Below are 19,431 nucleotides of genomic sequence, written 5' to 3' on the forward strand. Positions count from 1 at the left end.
CGGTAGAGCAATGATGCAGGTTTTGTGCATTATTGCCTGGGAGACTGAAAGGTCAAATTTACAGTCGGATTTGATACAAGCCACTTTGTCAACCTGCCAATGGGTGTAGATCCTAGAGGTTAAAGAGGGGTGCCAGCAACAAGAGGTACTGATACCGTTGTTCCCTTGAGCAAGGCATTTAACCTAAACTGCTCCATGGTCCCCTTACCATGACTGACCCTGTGCTCCAACTTCTCAAATGTGTGTGTGTCTAGAAGGGGTTGAAATAAAACAAGACATTTCCATATGATATGGCATTAGCCATCAATGCATAGAGAGGAGAGAAATGTGAGCCAAAGACCCACTCTACTGTCAATTCAGGCTTTAGCGAGATTGGGCTTGCCTTTGAAAGCAACTGTAAATGTCATATACTCAGACAATGGGTCTGTTTGAATTACACATAAATGAGGAGAAGCCAAGATATATGCACAGGTTGTGTGCATTATCACCTGGTCGAGCTTGAAAGGAGTCATTGCCATACTCTCAATGGGTTTGGATCCCTCTGGTCCAGACAGAAATGTATTGTATAGAGCAGAATAGACAGAAATGTATTGTATAGAGCGGACTGGTTCACAGTCTGTGGAACTGGGAGTAGTGTCAGCTCTAGACATCACAGCGCTATCTGCAACGGTGTACAGAATAGTCTAGATTGAATTCCTAACGCATCTAAAAATGAACTTCTTCCAAGTATGATTTTCTCTAAACGATATTTCCACATTTCGTAACTGAAGAAAATGTTAATACGGATGAAAACCCAAATCAAATGTAAGATACAGTAAGCTTGGTATAGAAACACGAGTATCATAAGATGTCCTAACAGTAAATGTACCTTTCCGTCAAAGTTTAACAACCATATTACTGAACCACTGTAATTGATGTCTATAGGGTTTCTGATTATGATGGATGAATACAAACTCTCGAGTCAGCTCCAGAAAATGAAAAACATCAACAGTCTAAACGTCAAACACTTGAAGTTGACAAATGATGTGCTTCTCCAGACAGAGAAAGCGCAGGGTGGTGTTCATTAGTGCACGCAATGCAAAACATTAACATTTTGCAACAGAAAACGAAAAACAAGCGTTTCTTATTGGACAACTCCAGGTAGGCCATCCCTGTTTCAGTCCGTTTGATGCCTAATGAACACAAACCAGAAAGAGGGGGCATTAGCCTGAAAAGAACCTCAATCTATGGTGAGTGCTGTATGATGACTCAGGACTATAACTGGCAACCATCAGACACAATTAAGAGATACAGTTCCCTCCAGAGACAGAGGAAGTGGATTGGAAGTGTCTCAGGAAAACACCCTCCTTCCTCTACTGTACTTCATTTCAGCTCCCTCTGTGTCACTAGAAGTGGAATAACAAAGAAAAACCTGACGCCTAGTCTTTGGAGGTTTGTCGATGAGTGTGCATTTTGGGTAGAAACCAGCAAGGCATCAGTCTGTCACACACATATACAATACTAATCCGCCCACAAAACAATAGCGATTGGATTAGCTCAAAAAGGCACTGGAGAAAGAGGTTTGAATAAATAGAGGTGGTGATCTCATGAATGGTGGTGACAGATGGAGCTGTGTGGTACAATACCCAGACAGGACACAGCCACCTGAGATTGTCAATTGAGACTTTACAGACTCTTGGCAAAAAAGCACATACAGTACGTACACAGAATGGCTTGAATGACACAATCAGGAAAAAGACCATAAGATTGGCCTACTCCATTATTCACTGACCCATACAGTAGAGAATATGAAATGTGATTATGTTGATTAATAGGTTGCGTTGACATGATTACATAGATTTATGTGTGAGACGTGGAGCATGTGATGCAATGCACATTTCTGTGCATGAAGACAAAGTACCATCTCATCTCAACACAACCAGAAATGCCTACATTTGCATATGTAGCACAACATTTTTACATTTTAGTCATTTAGCAGACGCTCTTATCCAGAGCGACTTACAGTAGTGAATACATACATATATTTTTTTTTTTTCTGTTTGTACTGGCCCCCCGTGGGAATCGAACCCACAACCCTGGCGTTGCACACACCATGCTGGCGTTGCAAACACCATGCTCTACCAACTGAGCCACTTGTGTATTACTTGTGTATATATAGTATACTTGTGTACTATGTATTACTTGTGTATACTTCTATACACAAGTAATACATATGGACAGAGGCAGTGGTGAATTAATTAACTGATGTTGGGAACGTGCAAATAGGAGCTGATAGTCAGAGCCTTCAACTTGCAGCCATGGCAACAGGGCTTTGTGTGCCCCTTAAAGGCCAAAAACTGCAGGTGCAAATGCAGCATTTGTCATTCATCATAGAGTGCACTTCCATAGGGGGATGCAAAGTACAAGTTGAAAGTTATTTTTCTTTTTAATTTAACTGTTCTTTGCTGATAAACTTATTTCTAACTGTGGTAATTTTGGTCACTGCCAGAGTAAATCAAGGAGACACTGGACTAACCAAGTACTTTAACACCACCCCCCCATACCTGCAGGTGGTTCTTCACCATCCTCCACTCTCTGCAGCCACTGCAGAATGGGCTGTACCATTAGGGGTCTGCCAGTGGGGTAGTGGAAGACCTCTCCTCCTGTGGCCAGCTGGGAGACCACCAGGGCAGGGAGCAGGGGCAGGAAACCCAGGTATGCCTCCAGGACAGCCTTACCTGCAGGGGTACGACCCCTGGAACACACAAGATACCCCTCAACACCAAAATACACCCTGCATTCACTGATTTTTCCATCCAACCATGACTCAGTCAATGAGCTGATATTCAATTCAAAGATAAAAGTAAAACACAATCTGTGTTGAAAATAGTGGGTCATTGGCAGAAAATAACAGTTGAAAAGACAATGGAGTTATAAAACCCCAATTCTGAATCATACTTCGCCTTGAAACAGTATATTGAAATGTTCCTCCCAAGTGGACGACAAGACAATGACGAACATTTGATGCTAATGCCACTAGAACTAAACCTTTCAGTCACATAATTGGGCTATGGCTGCCTTGCCCTAAACTTTGTGTTCCCGACACTCTGAAACCTACTGTAACCCTTCATTGACGTGGGACACGTAATACTCCGGTACATACAGGTGGATCCAGCAGGGCAGGTAGGGGTTAGGCAATCCTGTGTTCAGCAGACTCCTCATATCCTCCAATACTCTCTTGTTCCCTTTCCTCCCGCTCTCCTCGTCTCCCACAAACAGCAGCAGAAGTTTTTTTTTTAGCTCCAGATACAGGGGCAGGTTTTCCACTGTCAATTCCGGCTGGAAGGGGAACAGAGAGAGCGAAAAAAGGTGCTCAATGATAAATACAGTGTGTTGCAAAAGTATTCATTCATACTCCTTGGATTTTATTTTGTTAGAAAGTGGGATTAAAATTGATGTCATTCTTTTGTCCACAATCTACTCTGTCAAAGTGGAAGGAAAATTTGAACATTTTTAAAGATGAATAAAAATATAAATCACACACACATACAATTGAAGTCGGAAGTATACATACACCTTAGCCAAATACATTTAAACTCAGTTTTTCACAATTCCTGACATTTATTCCTAGTAAAAATTCTCTGTCTTAGGTCCTTCCTGAGCGGTATGACGCCTGCGTGGTCCCATGGTGTTTATACTTGCGTACTATTGTTTGTGCAGATGAACGTGGTACCTTCAGGCGTTTGGAAATTGCTCCCAAGGATAAACCAGATTTGTGGAGGTCTACCATTTTTTTTCCTGAGGTCTTGGCTGATTTCTTTTGATTTTCCCATGTCAAGCAAACAGGCACTGAGTTTGAAGGTAGGCCTTGAAATACATCCACAGATACACCTCCAATTGACTCAAATGATGTCAATCAGAAGCTTCTAAAGCCATGACATCATTTTCTGAAATTTTCCAAGCTGTTTAAAGGCACAGTCAACTAAGTGTATGTAAACTTCTGACCCACTGGAATTGTGATTAAGTGAAATAATCGGTCTGTAAACAATTGTTGGAAAAATGACTTGTGTCATGCACAAAGTAGATGTCCTAACGGACTTGCCAAAACTATAGTTTGTTATCAAGAAATTTGTGGAATGGTTGAAAATCGAGTTTTAAATGACACCAACCTAAGTGTATGTAAACTTCTGACTTCAACTGTACACACACACACACATATACATATATATATATACATATATACATATATATATATATATATATATATATATTAGCCGTTGCACAAGTATTCAGCTCCTTTGTTTAGGCAAGCCTAAATTTTGGCTTAAATCACATACATGGAAAATAATAGGGGTTGAAATGATTTTTTAACAACTAAGAGAGCATTTTGAAAGCCTCAAAGAAGGTCAGCCATTGGTAGATGGGAAACAATAACAAATCCGACATTGAATATCACCTTTTTTTTTTTTTTACTCCCTTTAACTCCCCAATTTTATGGTATCCAATTGGTAGTTACAGTCTTGTCTCATCGCTGCAACTCCCGTACGGACTAAGGGAGAGCCGAAGGTCGAGAGCCGTGCATCCTCCGAAACACAACCCAATCAAGCTGCACTGCTTCAAGACACAATTCCCACTTAACCCGGAAGCCAGCTGCACCAATGTGTCGGAGGAAACACCGTACACCTGGCGACCGTGGCAGCGTGCACTGCGCCCGGCCCGCCACAGGAGTCACTAGTGCACGATGGGACAAGGACATCCCTGCCAGCCAAACCCTCCCCTAACCCGGACGATGCTGGGCCAATTGTGCACCGTGTCATGGGTCTCCAGGTCGCGGCCGGCTGCGATAGAGCCTGGACTCGAACCCAGAATCTCTAGTGGCCTTAGACCACTGCGCCACTCAGGAGGCCCTGAATATCTCTAAGCATGGTCAAGTTAATAATTATGCTGTGGATTATGTATTAAACTACCCAGACAAAGACAGCCGTCCTTCTTTACTGAGCTGTAGGTTAGGAAGGAAACTGCTCAGGGATGTTACAATGAGACCAAGGGTGATTTTTAAACAGAGTTCAATGGCAGAAAACTGAGGATGGATCAACATTGTAGTGACTCCACAATAATTGCTTAAATTTTTATTTATTTATCTAGGAAAGTCAGTTAAGAATAAATTCTTATTTTCAATGATGGCCTAGGAACAGTGGGTTAACTGCCTTGTTCAGGGGCAGAACGACAGATTTTTTACCTTGTCAGCTCGGGGATTCAAACTAGGCTACCTGCCTCCCCATGACAGAGTGAAAGGAAGAATGAAATATACAGAACATGCATCTTGTAAGCAACAAGGCACTAAAGTAATACTACAAAAAACCATGGCAAAGAAATACACTTTCTGGCCTAAATGCAAAGCCTTAAGGTTGGGGCAAATCCAACACAACACATCACTGAGTAACTGCAGCCTTATTTTCAAGCACGGTGGTGGCTGCATCATGGGATGGGTATTCTTGACATCAGCATATACTGGGAAGTTTTTCCAGGATAAAAAGAAACAGGATTGGCGCTAAGCAAAATCCTAGATGAAAACCTGCTTCAGTGTCCTTTACACTAGACACTGGGAGAGGAATTCACCTTTCAGCCAGACAATAATCTAGAACAGAAGGCCAAACCTACACTGGAATTTTTTACCAAGAAGCAATGGTGTAAAGTACTTAAGTAAAAATACAAAAGTTTATTTTTGTTTTGTATCTGTACTTAATTTATATTTGACAACTTTTACTTCACTACATTCCTAAAGAATGTAATGTACTTCTTACTCCATACATTTCCACTGAAACCCAAAAGTACTCGTTACATTTTGAATACATCCTTCTAGACCTATCTGCTGCCTTTGATACTGTGAACCATCAGATCCTCCCTCTCCACCCTCTCCGAGTTGGGCATCTCCGGGCGCGGCCCACGCTCATATCCTCACATGGTCTCTCCTATCATTGCTATGCAGACGACACACAATTAATCTTCTCCTTTCCCCCTTCTGATAACCAGGCAGCGAATCGCATCTCTGCATGTCTGTCAGACATATCAGTGTGGATGACGGATCACCACCTCAAGCTGAACCTCGGCAAGACGGAGCTGCTCTTCCTCCCGGGGAAGGACTGCCCGTTCCATGATCTCGCCATCACGGTTGACAACTCCCTTGTGTCCTCCTCCCAGAGTGCTAAGAACCTTGGCGTGATCCTGGACAACACCATGTCGTTCTCCACTAACATCAAGGCGGTGACCCGATCCTGTAGGTTCATGCTCTACAACATTCGCAGAGTACGACCCTGCCTCACACAGGAAGCGGCGCAGGTCCTAATCCAGGCACTTGTCATCTCCCGTCTGGATTACTGCAACTCGCTGTTGGCTGGGCTCCCTGCCTGTGCCATTAAACCCCTACAACTCATCCAGAACGCGGCAGCCCGTCTGGTGTTCAACCTTCCCAAGTTCTCTCACGTCACCCCGCTCCTCCGCTCTCTCCACTGGCTTCCAGTTGAAGCTCGCATCCGCTACAAGACCATGGTGATTGCCTACGGAGCTGTGAAGGGAACGGCACCTCCATACCTTCAGGCTCTGATCAGGCCCTACACCCAAACAAGGGCACTGCGTTCATCCACCACTGGCCTGCTGGCCCCCCTACCTCTGAGGAAGCACAGTTCCCGCTCAGCCCAGTCAAAACTGTTCGCTGCTCTGGCACCCCAATGGTGGAACAAGCTCCCTCACGACGTCAGGACAGCGGAGTCAATCACCACCTTCCGGAGACACCTGAAACCCCACCTCTTTAAGGAATACCTAGGATAGGATAAAGTAATCCTTCTAACCCCCCCCCCCCCTTAAAAGATTTATATGCACTATTGTAAAGTGGTTGTTCCACAGGATATCATAAGGTGAATGCACCAATTTGTAAGTCGCTCTGGATAAGAGCGTCTGCTAACTGACTTAAATGTAATGTAATGTAATGAATGCTTAGCAGGACAGGAAAGTGGTCCAATTCACACACTTATCAAGGGAACATCTCTGATCTGACATACTCAATAAACACAAATGCTTCATTTGTAAATGATATCGGAGTATGCCCCTGGCTATGCGAAAATAAAATTGTGGTGTCTGGTTTGCTTAAAATAAGGAATTTGTAACGATTTATTACTTTTACTACTTAAGTATATTTTATCAATTACATTTACTTTTGATACTGATAGGTTTGGTTTCTGAGCTTTATATATTATTAATCATTAGGTATAATAGAGACATGAGGAGAGCCATCAGTAAGCTTGGGAAGGGCTGAGTGCAGGGAAAACAATCACATGTAGCAGTACTGATAAGGAGAGGAACCGTGTAATGCCCATATCACTCAGCTCTCTGCAATAATGATGCAATGTTTAGTGATAAGGAGGAGACTCCACCCAAAGTGGGGTATGTATACTACCACGGGTAAAACCATGTTTTTGTCTAATGCAGCTGTATTGACCCTCTGGGCAGAATAAACTTGGTTTAAAGCTTTCTTAGTGTCCGTTGAGTTTGTACTCTGAAAACAATACTTAAGTACATTTAAAACCAAATACTTTTACTCAAGTACTATTTTACTGGGTGACTCACTTTTACTCAAGTATTACAATTGAGAACTTTTTCCACCACTGGAAAGAAGACATTGCATTTTCCAAGTTACAGTTTTGACTTAAATCTGCTTGAAAATGGCAAGACTTGAAAATTGCCATCAAGCCACAATCCAACATCTTCAGAGAGCTTAAAAAAAAGCTAATATTGCATAATCCAGGTGTGTAACGCATTCAGACTTACCCAAGATACAGCTGTAGTCGCTGCCAAAGGTGTTTCTAACATGTATTGACTAAGGGAGCTGAATACTTATGCAACAACTATATTTTAGTTATTTCATTTCTATGAATCTTTAACAAATGTTGAAAAAAAATTGTCCACCTCGACAGTGCATTTTGACTTAAAATGTATTAAATACATTTTAAAACACACTATGTAAGACAATATCATGTGAAGAAATCCAAGAGCAAAGCACTCTATATCTGATTAACACTCAAAGTACGAGAACATTATAATTAAAACAATTAAGAATATTCCATTAGGAAATTCTGAAATACGCATTTATAAAATTGACAACCTATGAAAAGTAGACGAACGGCCTCCCGAGTGGCACAGAGGTCTAAGGCACTGCATCGCAGTGCTTGAGGAGTCACTACAGACCTGGGTTCGATCCCAGGCTGTGTCGTAGCCAGCTACAACCGGGAGACCCATGAGGAGGCACACAATTGGCCCAGCGTCATCCGGGTTAGCGGAGGGTTTGGCCAGCCTGAATGTCCTTGTCCCATCGCACTCTAGCGACTCGTGGCGGGCCAGGCGCAGTGTTTCCTCCGACACATTGGTGCGGTTGGCTTCCGGGTTAAGCGAGCAGTGTGTCAAGATGCAATGCGGCTTGGCAGGGACGTGTTTTGGAGGACGCATGCCTCTCCTGAGTCTGTACAGCTGTTGCAGCGATGGGACAAGACTGAACTACCAAATTGGGGTAAACAAAATTGTTTAAAAAAGGAACAAAAACAAAGTAGAGGAGCACATCAATACAACGCTTGTCTCCATTTCAACATACTCTATTACACTACTTCATACGTATTTGGACAGTGAAGCTAAAATGTTTTATTTGGCTATACTCCAGAATGTTTCATATTAAGCGGCAGTACAGAAGTCAGCATTTATGAGGGTATTTCATACATGTTTTGCTGTTTAGAAATTAAATGAAAAGCATTTGTATCCATTCCCCCCCCCATTTGAAGAAGTCATAAGTATTTGGACAAATTCACTTACACTGCCTTCAGTAAGTAGTCACACCCCTTGACTTAAAAAAAAAAAAAGTTGTTTTACAGCCTGAATTCAAGACTGATTAAAGTTAGATTTGTCACCGTCTACACACAATACCCCCATAATGTCAAAGTGGAATTAATTTGACTAATTAATAAAAATTGAAAAGCTGAAATGTCTTGAGTCAATAAGTACTCAACCCCTTTATTTTAATAAGTTCAGGAGTAAAAATTAGCTTAACAAGTCACAAGTTAACATGGTTTTTGAATGACTAACTCATCTCAGTAACCCACACATACAATTATCTGTAAGATCCCTAAAGTTGAGCAGTGATTTTCAAACACAGATTCAACCACAAAAGACCAACGAGGTTTTCCAATGCCTCGTAATTAATTGTTTTAATAAAAGCAGACATTGAATATCCCTTTGAACATGAGGAAGTTATTAATTACACTTTGGATGGTGTATCAATACACCCAGTCACTACAAATATGCTGGCATCCTTCCTAACTCATTTGCCAGAGAGGAAGGAAACCACTCAAGAGATTTCACCATGAGGCCAATGGTAACTTTAAAACAGTTGCAGAGTTTCATGGCTGTGATAGGAGAAAACAGAGGATGGATCAACAACATTGTGGTTATGCCACAATACTAACCTAAATGATAGCGTGAAAAGTAAGCCTCTACAGAATAAAAATATTCCAAAAACAAACATCCAATTTGCAATAAGGCACTAAAGTAAAACCGCAAAGAAATCGAACTTTATGTCCTGAATACAAAGCGTTATGTTTAGGGCAAATCCAATACTGAATAAAACGCCATATTTTCAAGCATGATCATGGCTGCATCATGTTATGGGTATGCTTGTCATCAGTAAGGACTACGGAGTTTATGATAAAAAGAAACAGAATAGAGCTAAGCACAGGCAAAATCCTAGAGGAAAACTGGCCTTCTAGCCTGAGTTGAAGAAAAAGCCATATCTCAGACTGGCCAATAAAAATAAAATGATTAAGATGACTAAAAGAACACAGACACTGGACAGAGGAACTCTGCCTAGAAGCCCAGCATCCCGGAGTTGCCTCTTCATGTTGAGACTGGTGTTTTGCGGGTACTATTTAATGAAGCTGCCAGTTGAGGAGTACTAATGTACTTGTCCTTTTGCGGGGCATCCCACTCCTCTTTCTATTCTAGTTAGAGCCAGTTTGTGCTGTTCTGTGAAGGGAGTAGTACACAGCGTTGTACAAGATCTTCAGTATCTTAGCAATTTCTCACATGGAATAGCCTTCTTTTCTCAGAACAAGAATAGACTGACGAGTTTCAGAAGAAAGTTCTTTGTTTGTGGCCATTTTGAGCCTGTAATCGAACCTACAAATGCTGATGCTCCAGATACTCAACTAGTCTAAAGGCCCGTTTTGTTGCTTCAGAACAACAGTTTTCAGCTGTGCTAACATTTCAAAAGGGTTTTCTAATGACCAATTAGCCTTTTAAAATTATAAACTTGGATTAGCTAACACAACGTGCCATTGGAACATAGGAGTGATGGTTGCTGATAATGGTCCTCTGTACGCCTATGTAGATATTCCATAGTTTTTTTTTGTTTTTTTTAAATCAGTCGTTTTCAGTAACAAAAGTCATTTTCAACATTAAAATGTCTACACAGAATTTCTGTTCAATTTGATGCCATTTTAAAAAAGGACAAAAAAAAAAGTGCTTTTCTTTCAAAAACAAGAACATTTCTAAGTGACCCCAAACATTTGAACGGTAGTGTATGTTGAGTCTGCCTGTCGGAGGTGGAGTTCCAGAGCTCACAGGTGGTGTGCCTGTCATGGATTGTGACTCCATCTCGTCCCTCGCCCTCTTCAACTGTGTCATTCACCGCCTGACTCTCCACCAATGCCGCCTGGCTCTGGACCAATGCATCAGCTGTCACCCGTATCTCTGCCCTCAGATAATGTTTCTCTTTCTGCTGGTGTGCCTTCAATGACTATCTTGTTCTTCAAAGTTTGAATCTGATCCATGTGCACCTTCATCAGATGAGCAGAAAGGTACCGCCCTGAGCCCCCATCGATTACAGTGGCCTATGATAGAAACGGTAGATCAATTAAGAATTAAAAAAGTGACTCCAACACAAATGCTGTGCACACATTTTAAGAATCTAGCAAAACGAACCGCTTTCTTGGCAACCATGTGTTTTTCCGATGCGGCCTGTTGTCCAGCCCTTTGTCCACTTTTCTCCATGGATGGTTGTATGCTCTGCAAAAACATTCACGTTTTTAGTACACAATTATTTTTTTATTTAACCTTTATTTAAACTATTTTATTACACAGTATGCCTACACAATGATAGGCTATATACATTTTTTTATTAAGAAAATGCACTGAAACCAAAATACCTTTAGTTTTGGTGATCCTCTCAGCACCGGCTCATTTCGTCTGGTGGTACGCTCCTAACCCTGGAACGGGTAGTACCATAGAAAGAAGCTGGTTTGATGAAAACGATGTCTGTTCTCTTTGGTCGCAATGTCATTTTTTTATTTTTTATAAACAGCTCACTTTTGAATGGTAACTGTGTTAAGGGTGGAGTTGGGGCCGGGGTGAGGAGTACTGGAAAGGTGTGACTTATCTTACAATAGGCCATAAGTATACAAGCAGATCACCAATTGTCCTCACTTTGATTATGCTGTAACAACATACTGTAGCACCAAGACCAGGACTTCTATTCATTTAAGTGAGCAGATTAGGGCTTTCAGGAGGAACGGAAAATCTAGTACAGCTAATAACATTTTTTTTTAATCAATTAGTATATTTGAGTTTAACCACAATATTTGTTGTATTATTTGTTCTGTCTTTTCTGGTGGATTAAACTGAAATTGCAACCAACTTCCTATGTCTTGTTTAAAACAATATTTTGTTTTCAAATAACCTGAAGTGAATGAGAAAAAGGCCATTCTTGAACATGGGGTGAGACATTCTTACTAATTTGTAAATAAAGCCAGTTTATTTCGAATTATTTCTGTTTATAGAGGGAGAGAAACCCACAAATTACCTCTAAATCTCACAGCATAATCTCAAAACTTTTAGTTGAGCAACCACTGTAGGGTGGCCGGAAATACTCTGTTAAGTACTCGTAAATGAGATGCCATAACGGGAATGCTTTTGTAATCTTAAATGGTTTGTGTGTGTGTCAAAACATTCTGTGATTTGTGTCTCATATCTGGTAGTGAGACATTTTTATTTTTTACGGATATGTGGTGGCAAATTGTAATAAATGTTTTTACGGTTCTAATAGAAATAAATCAGATTGCGTTATACGACTTCAAATAGATATTTACACAGGAGCAGTTTCTGTTTTATTCAGAGGAAGATGTTACACTCATCCTGGTTCAACTATTCAAATTATTACAAATGACCAAAAATATTATATTTTAGAAGGACGCTGTACAGATGAACACACATATAGACGGACAGACAGACACCCTAGAATGAAAACACTGGCGTACCCCTTAATTTTTTAGGTCAATGTTTCTTAAATCCACTAATAAAATCTTTGAATCAGGCCATATATAGCCCCTCGCTTTCTCTGTCTGCACATACAGTATGTGTACACACGGCACACACAAAGGAATAGGTTTTTCAAAGAGTTAAAAAAGCCTATATCCATTCAAATGTTTGATGGATTATTTAAGGGGGATGGAATTTCTATCAAACTGTGATACAAACAGACTTACAAATGTATCCAGTAATGCGCTCCGGATGTGTGTGACCAGTTGGTCCGGCATGGAGAGGTTGAGAGAATGAGCCTCAGTTTGGCAGGTAGGTCCTCGTGACACCAGAATGGCAGGCAGCGTCACAGAATACTCCACAGCCCTGAGAACAGAAATACATTAGAATAACTTTTTCCCTCCCAAAAGGAACATCAATATTCATTATATTACAACAACAAAAAAGATAGCTTCTCTCAAACGCACATAATATACTGTGGTACTGACATCAAGCCATTCCTGGTACATACAGTACCTTCCCTCCAGAAGACAGAGAGATGTGGATAGCTATCTTATGCAATTTCCAGAGGAGCCCACGCACCCTAAATTTGCAATGGCCCTTAGAATACCAAGGATATATGACTATACCCAAATAAGCACCCTATTCCAGATAAATATTTGGTGGGGTTGGCATATCTATTTTACATTCATTGTAGTCTCTTCCCACAGTCGCCGTATGAACGCCATGAGTCGAAGTGAGACAAAGTACATACATTTTTGTCATGACATCAGATATCTGCATTCTAGTTGGATCTTGACTGGTGACCCAAAGCATTTCCGCGTTGTCTCCGTACCGCTTGCTGTGACTTGGCTACCTGCTCAACTTTTTCACTTTTCAACTCTGAATAACTTATTTAATCAAACTCTGTATTTAAGACACTTACCAAGGCCTTCATTTTGTCTTTTTAAATTCAATGCCTTATCTGGACATAGATCTGGAGGACCAACTCCGGCCTAAAAATTAAAGCTAAGTAACATTATGCCTTCTGATTGCAGTCGCTGTACTCGCAATGCAGTGCCTTCAGCAAGTATTCAGATTCTTTTACTTTTTCCACATTACAGCCTTATTCTAAAATGTATTTATTTTTTCTCAGCAAATACACACACACACACACACACACACACACACACACCATAATAACAATGTGAAAACAGGTTTTTAGAAATGTTTGCAAATTTAAAAACAAAAAACTTAAATATATTTTTTACATAAGCATTCAGAACCTTTAGTATGAGACTCGAAATTGAGCTCAGGTACATCCTGTTTTTATTGATCGTCCTTGAGATGTTTCTACAACTTGATTAGAGTCCACCGGTGGTAAATTCAAATTCAATTGATTGGGAATGATTTGGAAAGGCACACACACCTGTCTATATAAAAAGGTCCCACAGTTGACAGTGCATGTCAGAGCAAAAACAAAGCCATTAGGTGAAAGGAATTGTCTGTAGAGCTCCAAGACAAGATTGTGTTGAGGCACAGATCTGGGGAAGGGTACCAAAAAAATGTATGCAGCATTGAAGGTCCCCAAGAACACAGTGGACTCCATCATTCTTAAAATGGAAGAAGACTCTTCCTAGAGCTGGCTGCCCGGCGAAACTGAACAATCAGGGAAGAAGGCCCTTGGTCAGGGAAATGACCAAGAACCCGATGGTCACTCTGACAGAGATCCAGTTCCTCTGTGGAGATGGGAGAATCTTCCAGAAGGACAACCATCTCTGCAGCACTCCACCAATCAGGCCTTTATGGTAGAGTGGCCAGACAGAAGCCGGTCATCAGCGAAAGGCACGACAGCCCGCTTGGTGTTTGCCAAAAGGCACCTAAACACTCTCAGACCATGAGAAACAAGGTTATCTGGTCTGATGAAACCAAGTTTGAAGTCTCTGGCCTGAATGCCAGGAAATGTCTGGATGAAACCTGGCACCATCCCTACAGTGAAGCATGGTGACAGCAGCATCATGCCGTGGGGATGTTTTTCAGCAGCAGGGACTGGGAGACTAGTCAGGATCGAGGGAAAGATGAACAGAACAAATTATACAGATCCTTGATGAAAACCTGCTCCAGAGTGCTCAGAACCTCAGAGTGGAAGGTAAATCTTCACCCCAACAGGACAACGACCCAAAGCACACAGCCAAGATAATGCAGGAGTGGCTTCGAGACAAGTGTCTAAATGTCCTTGAGTGGCCCAGCCAGAGCCCGGACTTGAACCTGATCGAACATCTCTGGAGAGACTTGAAAATAGCTGTGCAGCAACGCTCCTCATCCAACCTGACAGAACTTGAGGGGATCTGCAGAGAGAAAATGGGAGAAACTCCCCAAATACAGGTGTGCCAAGCTTGTAGCATCATACCCAAAGACAGTGAACGCTGCCAAAGGTGCTTCAACAAAGTACTGAGTAAAGGGCCTGAATACTTATGTAAATTTGATATTTCAGTTTATTGTTAATACAGTTGCAAGAAAAAAAATGAAAAAAATAAAGGGGTATTGTGTGTAGATTGATGAGGGGGGGAAACTATTTAATCCATTTTAAAATAAGGCTGTAACGTAAAAAGAAACGTGGAAAAAGGAGTCTGAATATTTTCCGAATGCACTGTATACAGGAGAACTATCGCCTTGTGGTGAGGATAGCAGAGTTGCAAGCTCCGCTGCAGACAAATCATTAGGCAAGGGCAATTTAAGTGTAGGAAAGAAGGATCCAGCATCTGTGCCACCAATAAATACAGGTACTAGTGTTAATTCCCCTGCACAGTCCCCGCAGCTGGACAATATTCCCATGACTTCAGGAAAGAAATGCTGGTCGGCATGCTCAACAGGTGTCGCTCATTCAGTCGATAGAAACATTCAACCGGTTTCCCCCACTAACCAACTAGTCAGCCTTCTCAGAGTCTGTGTTACGCGCAGGGGTGGGCAATTCCAGTCTTCGGGGGCCTGAGTGGTGTCAGCTTTGCCCCAGCTAACACACCACTCCAATAATAACCTAATCATGACCTTCAGTTTAGAATGCAACTTGATAAAAATCAGCTGTGTTTGCTAGGGTTGGAGAAAAAATGTGACACCAAATCAGGCCCCCGAGGATTGGAGTTGCCCACCCCTGCTTACGGGGTCTGAGCCACCGAAGCCTCGCACCATTAGCTCTGACATATTGAAAACTCTAGTCATTGGCGACTCCATTACCCGCAATATTAGACTTTAAAATAATCATCTCGCGATCATACATTGTTTACAAGGGGACAGGGCTACCCACAAAGGCTAATCTTAAAAATAAAATAAGGAAAATTAAATATTGGTACAGTCGTGGCCAAAAGTTAAGAATGACAAATAGTGTCTTTAGATATTTTTGTTAGATGTTACTATGAAATACTGAAGTATAATTACAAGCATTTCATAAGTGTCAAAGGCTTTTATTGACAATTACATGAAGTTGATGCAAAGAGTCAATATTTGCAGTGTTGACCCTTCTTTTTCAAGAACTCTGCAATCTGCCCTGGCATGCTGTCAATTAACCTCTGGGCCAAATCCTGACTGATGGCAGCCTATTCTTGCATAATCAATGCTTGGAGTTTGTCAGAGTTTGTGAGTTTTTGTTTGTCCATCCGCATCTTGAGGATTGGCCACAAGTTCTCAATGGGATTAAGGTCTGGGGAGTTTCCTGGCCATGGACCCAAAATATCGATATTTTGTTCCGAGCCATTTAGTTCACGCCTTGGCGGTGCGCCATCATGCTGGAAAAGGCATTGTTCGTCACCAAACTGTTCCTGGATGGTTGGGAGAAGTTGCTCTCGGAGGATGTGTTGGTACCATTATTTATTCATGGCTGTGTTCTTAGGCAAAATTGTGAGTGAGCCCACTCCCTTGGCTGAGAAGCAACCCCACACATGAATGGTCTCAGGATGCTTTACTGTTGGCATGACACAGGACTGATGGTATCGCTCACCTTGTCTTCTCCGGACAAGCTTTTTTACGGATGCCCCAAACAATCGGAAAGGGGATTCAGAGAAAATGACTTTACCCCAGCCCTCAGCAGTCCAATCCCTGTACCTTTTGCAGAATATCAGTCTGTCCCTGATGTTTTTCCTGGAGAGAAGTGGCTTCTTTGCTGCCCTTCTTGACACCAGGCCATCCTCCAACAGTCTTCGCCTCACTGAGCGTGCAGATGCACTCACACTTGCCTGCTGCCATTCCTGAGCAAGCTCTGTACTGGTGGTGCCCCGATGCCGCAGCTGAATCAACTTTAGGAGACGGTCCTGGCGCTTCCTGGACTTTCTTGGGCGCCTGAAGCCTTCTTCACAACAATTGAACCGCTCTCCTTGAAGTTCTTGATGAGCCGATAAATGGTTGATTTAGGTGCAATCTTACGGGCAGCAATATCCTTGCCTGTGAAGCCCTTTTTGTGCAAAGCAATGATGACGGCACGTGTTTCCTTGCAGGTAACCATGGCTGACAGAGGTAGAACAATGATTCCAAGCACCACCCTCCTTTTGAAGCTTCCAGTCTGTTATTCGAACTCAATCAGCATGACAGAGTGATCTCCAACCTTGTCCTCTTCAACACTCACACCTGTGTTAATGAGAGAATCAGCTGATGTCAGCTGGTCCTTTTGTGGCAGGGCCGAAATGCAGTGGAAATGTTTGCATGGCAAAGAGGGACTTTGATCAGTGTTCATAACATTCTGGAGTATATGCAAATTGCCATCATACAAACTGAGGCAGCAGACTGAAAATGTATGCGTGTCATTCTCAAAACTTTTGGCCACGACTGTACTCTCCTGGTCCACAAGACACCTACTAGACTGGGGTAAGAACTGCCAGACTAAATGTCTAAGACCCCATCATCCATTGAAGACCAAGACATCTCCGCTCTCCCTCCCGAATACATCAACCTCCGGGAGGCCTTCAGTAAGAGGCAAGCCGACACCCACCCTCCCTCATTGTCCATATGACTGCACCATAGAACTCCTACCGGCTCCACCCCTCCCCGGGCCCGTCTTTACTCCCTCTCGATCCCTGAAGCTGCAGTAATGGACAATTATATTCAGGAGTCGCTGGAGGTAGGTTTCATTCACTCCTCAACATCCCCAGCTGGTGCAGGTTTGGAGGTCTGCATCGACTACCGAGGGCTGAACAGGATCACGATTAAGAACAGTTACCCCCTACCCAATGTCTGCCGCCTTGGAACTGACCGAGGGGGCTGAATTCTTCACCAAATTGGACCTCCGTAACGCTTACAATCTGGTGAGATTCAGGGAGGGAGATGAGTGGGAGACTGCCTTTAACACCCCTAGTGGCCACTGAGTATTTAGTCATGCCATTCAGATGATCTAACTCACTGGCAGTATTCCAAGCATAGGTCAATGACACTCTTAGGGATATGTTGAATCGGTTCGTCTTTGTTTACGTCAATGACATCATGATCTTCTCCAAGACCCTTCCGGAACACACCCTGCAAGTCCGCCAAGTCCTGAGACGCCTCCAGCAGTTCCTTTGGTGTGGTGGCAATGCCTCTCACAGCCCTACCCTGCAGGTCCCAGACCCGTTTCGGCTGGACCCCCGAGGTTGACAGGCCATTCACGGAGCTCAAGGGACATTTCACCTCCGGACCCATCCTCGTTCATCATGATCCTACTCGTCCCTTCTTGGTAGAGGTGGACACCTAGGACACTTTCCAAGCGGTTCTCGCCAGCTGAATGCAACTACGATGTGGGCAACAGAGCTCTTGGCAGTCAAGTGTACCCTTGAGGGGTGGAGACACTGGTTGAAGGGGGCACCTCATCCTTTCGTGTCCTGGACAGACCATAAGAACTTGGTCTCCATTCAAGAAGCCAGGAGGTTGAATGCTCGCCAGGCGGGCTCTGTTTAACAGGGTCAACTTCACTCCAGCCTATTGTCCGGGATCCAAGAATCAGAAAGCAGATGCCCTGTCCCATCAACACGATGTCTAACAAGGAGAGGGACTCAGAGTCCACCACCCCAGCTCCCGCATTGTGGCTCCCGTGTTATGGAATATAGAAACCATGGTACGATAAGCCCAGACCCGAGAACCTGAACCCGGCGGGGGTCCCACTAACAGACTATGTTGCACATGTGGCCAAAGCAAGTCGTCAAAACAGCGCCCCGGCTGGGTTGGTCCAACCTCTGCCCATCCCCAGCCAGCCCTGGTCCCACCTGTCCGTAGACTATCACAGGGTTACCTCCATCCCAAGGGCTTACCACTATCCTTGTGGTCGTTGTTCGGTTCTCCAAGGCAGCCCATTTCAATGCCTTACGAAAGTTGCCCTCAGCGAAGGAGTCTTTCGACTACACAGACTTTCCCAGGACATTGTCTCGGATCGTGGGCCCCAGTCCGTCACACGGTATTGGAAAGCCTTCTGCTCCCTGTTGGGTGTGTCGGTGAGTCTCTCCTCAGGGTTCCACCCACAGTCGAATGGGCAAACAGAGCAGGCCATCCAGGAGCTGGGGAAGTTCCTCCACTGTTTTTCTCCACCCAGGCCAACAACTGGTGCAAGTTCCTCGTCTGGGTGCAGTAAGCTCACAACACATTGCTGAACTGTTTGAGTGTCAGTTGGGGTTCGCCCACCGTTTCCTGAACAAGATGCCGAAGCGGGGGTGTCATTAGCCGAGGCGTTCATTTTATGATGTCGCCTCACCTGGATCAGAGCGCGATGCTCCTTTCTCTGATCATCTGCCCGACACCAACACCAGGAAAACGGGCTCCTCCGACCGGGTCAACGAGTGTGGCTGTCCACCGGTGATCTTCCCTTAAAATGAAGCTCGCTCCATGCTACATTGGACCATTCAAGATCCTGAGTCATATCAACCCAGTCACCTATCGTCTACAGCTTCCCAGGTCTATGAGGGTCTGTTCATCCTTCCATGTCTCAAGCTGGTAAGGACCAGTCCCTTCTCTCCCCCCCGCCGGTCACCCAGCCTACACTGTCCGGCATCTGTTGGAGGCTCGTCGGGTCCTAGGCACCCTGCAGTACCTGGTGGACTGGAAGGGCTACGGCCCCGAGGAGCGGGCATGGCTGCCTGCTCGGGACATCCTGGATCTGGGACTCCAACCAAC

The 19,431-nt window shown here is 43.4% G+C and overlaps 1 protein-coding gene across 2 annotated transcripts in view; it reads right to left on the minus strand.

Moving 5' to 3' along the window:
• Positions 1–19,431, minus strand: part of txndc16 (thioredoxin domain containing 16) — a 55,756-nt gene that overhangs the window by 9,881 nt on the left and 26,444 nt on the right. For both annotated transcript variants that reach the window (XM_082974882.1, XM_082974880.1), the window contains exons 16-18: positions 12,558–12,696; positions 3,143–3,318; positions 2,544–2,734 (exon numbers count right to left, since the gene is read on the minus strand). In XM_082974882.1, coding sequence (XP_082831008.1) covers positions 2,544–2,734; positions 3,143–3,318; positions 12,558–12,696 — 506 coding nt within the window. The remainder of the gene's footprint in view (positions 1–2,543; positions 2,735–3,142; positions 3,319–12,557; positions 12,697–19,431) is intronic.

This window comes from Salmo salar, chromosome 01 (assembly GCF_965601325.2).
Source record: "Salmo salar chromosome 01, fSalSal1, whole genome shotgun sequence".
Classification (NCBI taxonomy): Eukaryota; Metazoa; Chordata; class Actinopteri; order Salmoniformes; family Salmonidae; genus Salmo; species Salmo salar.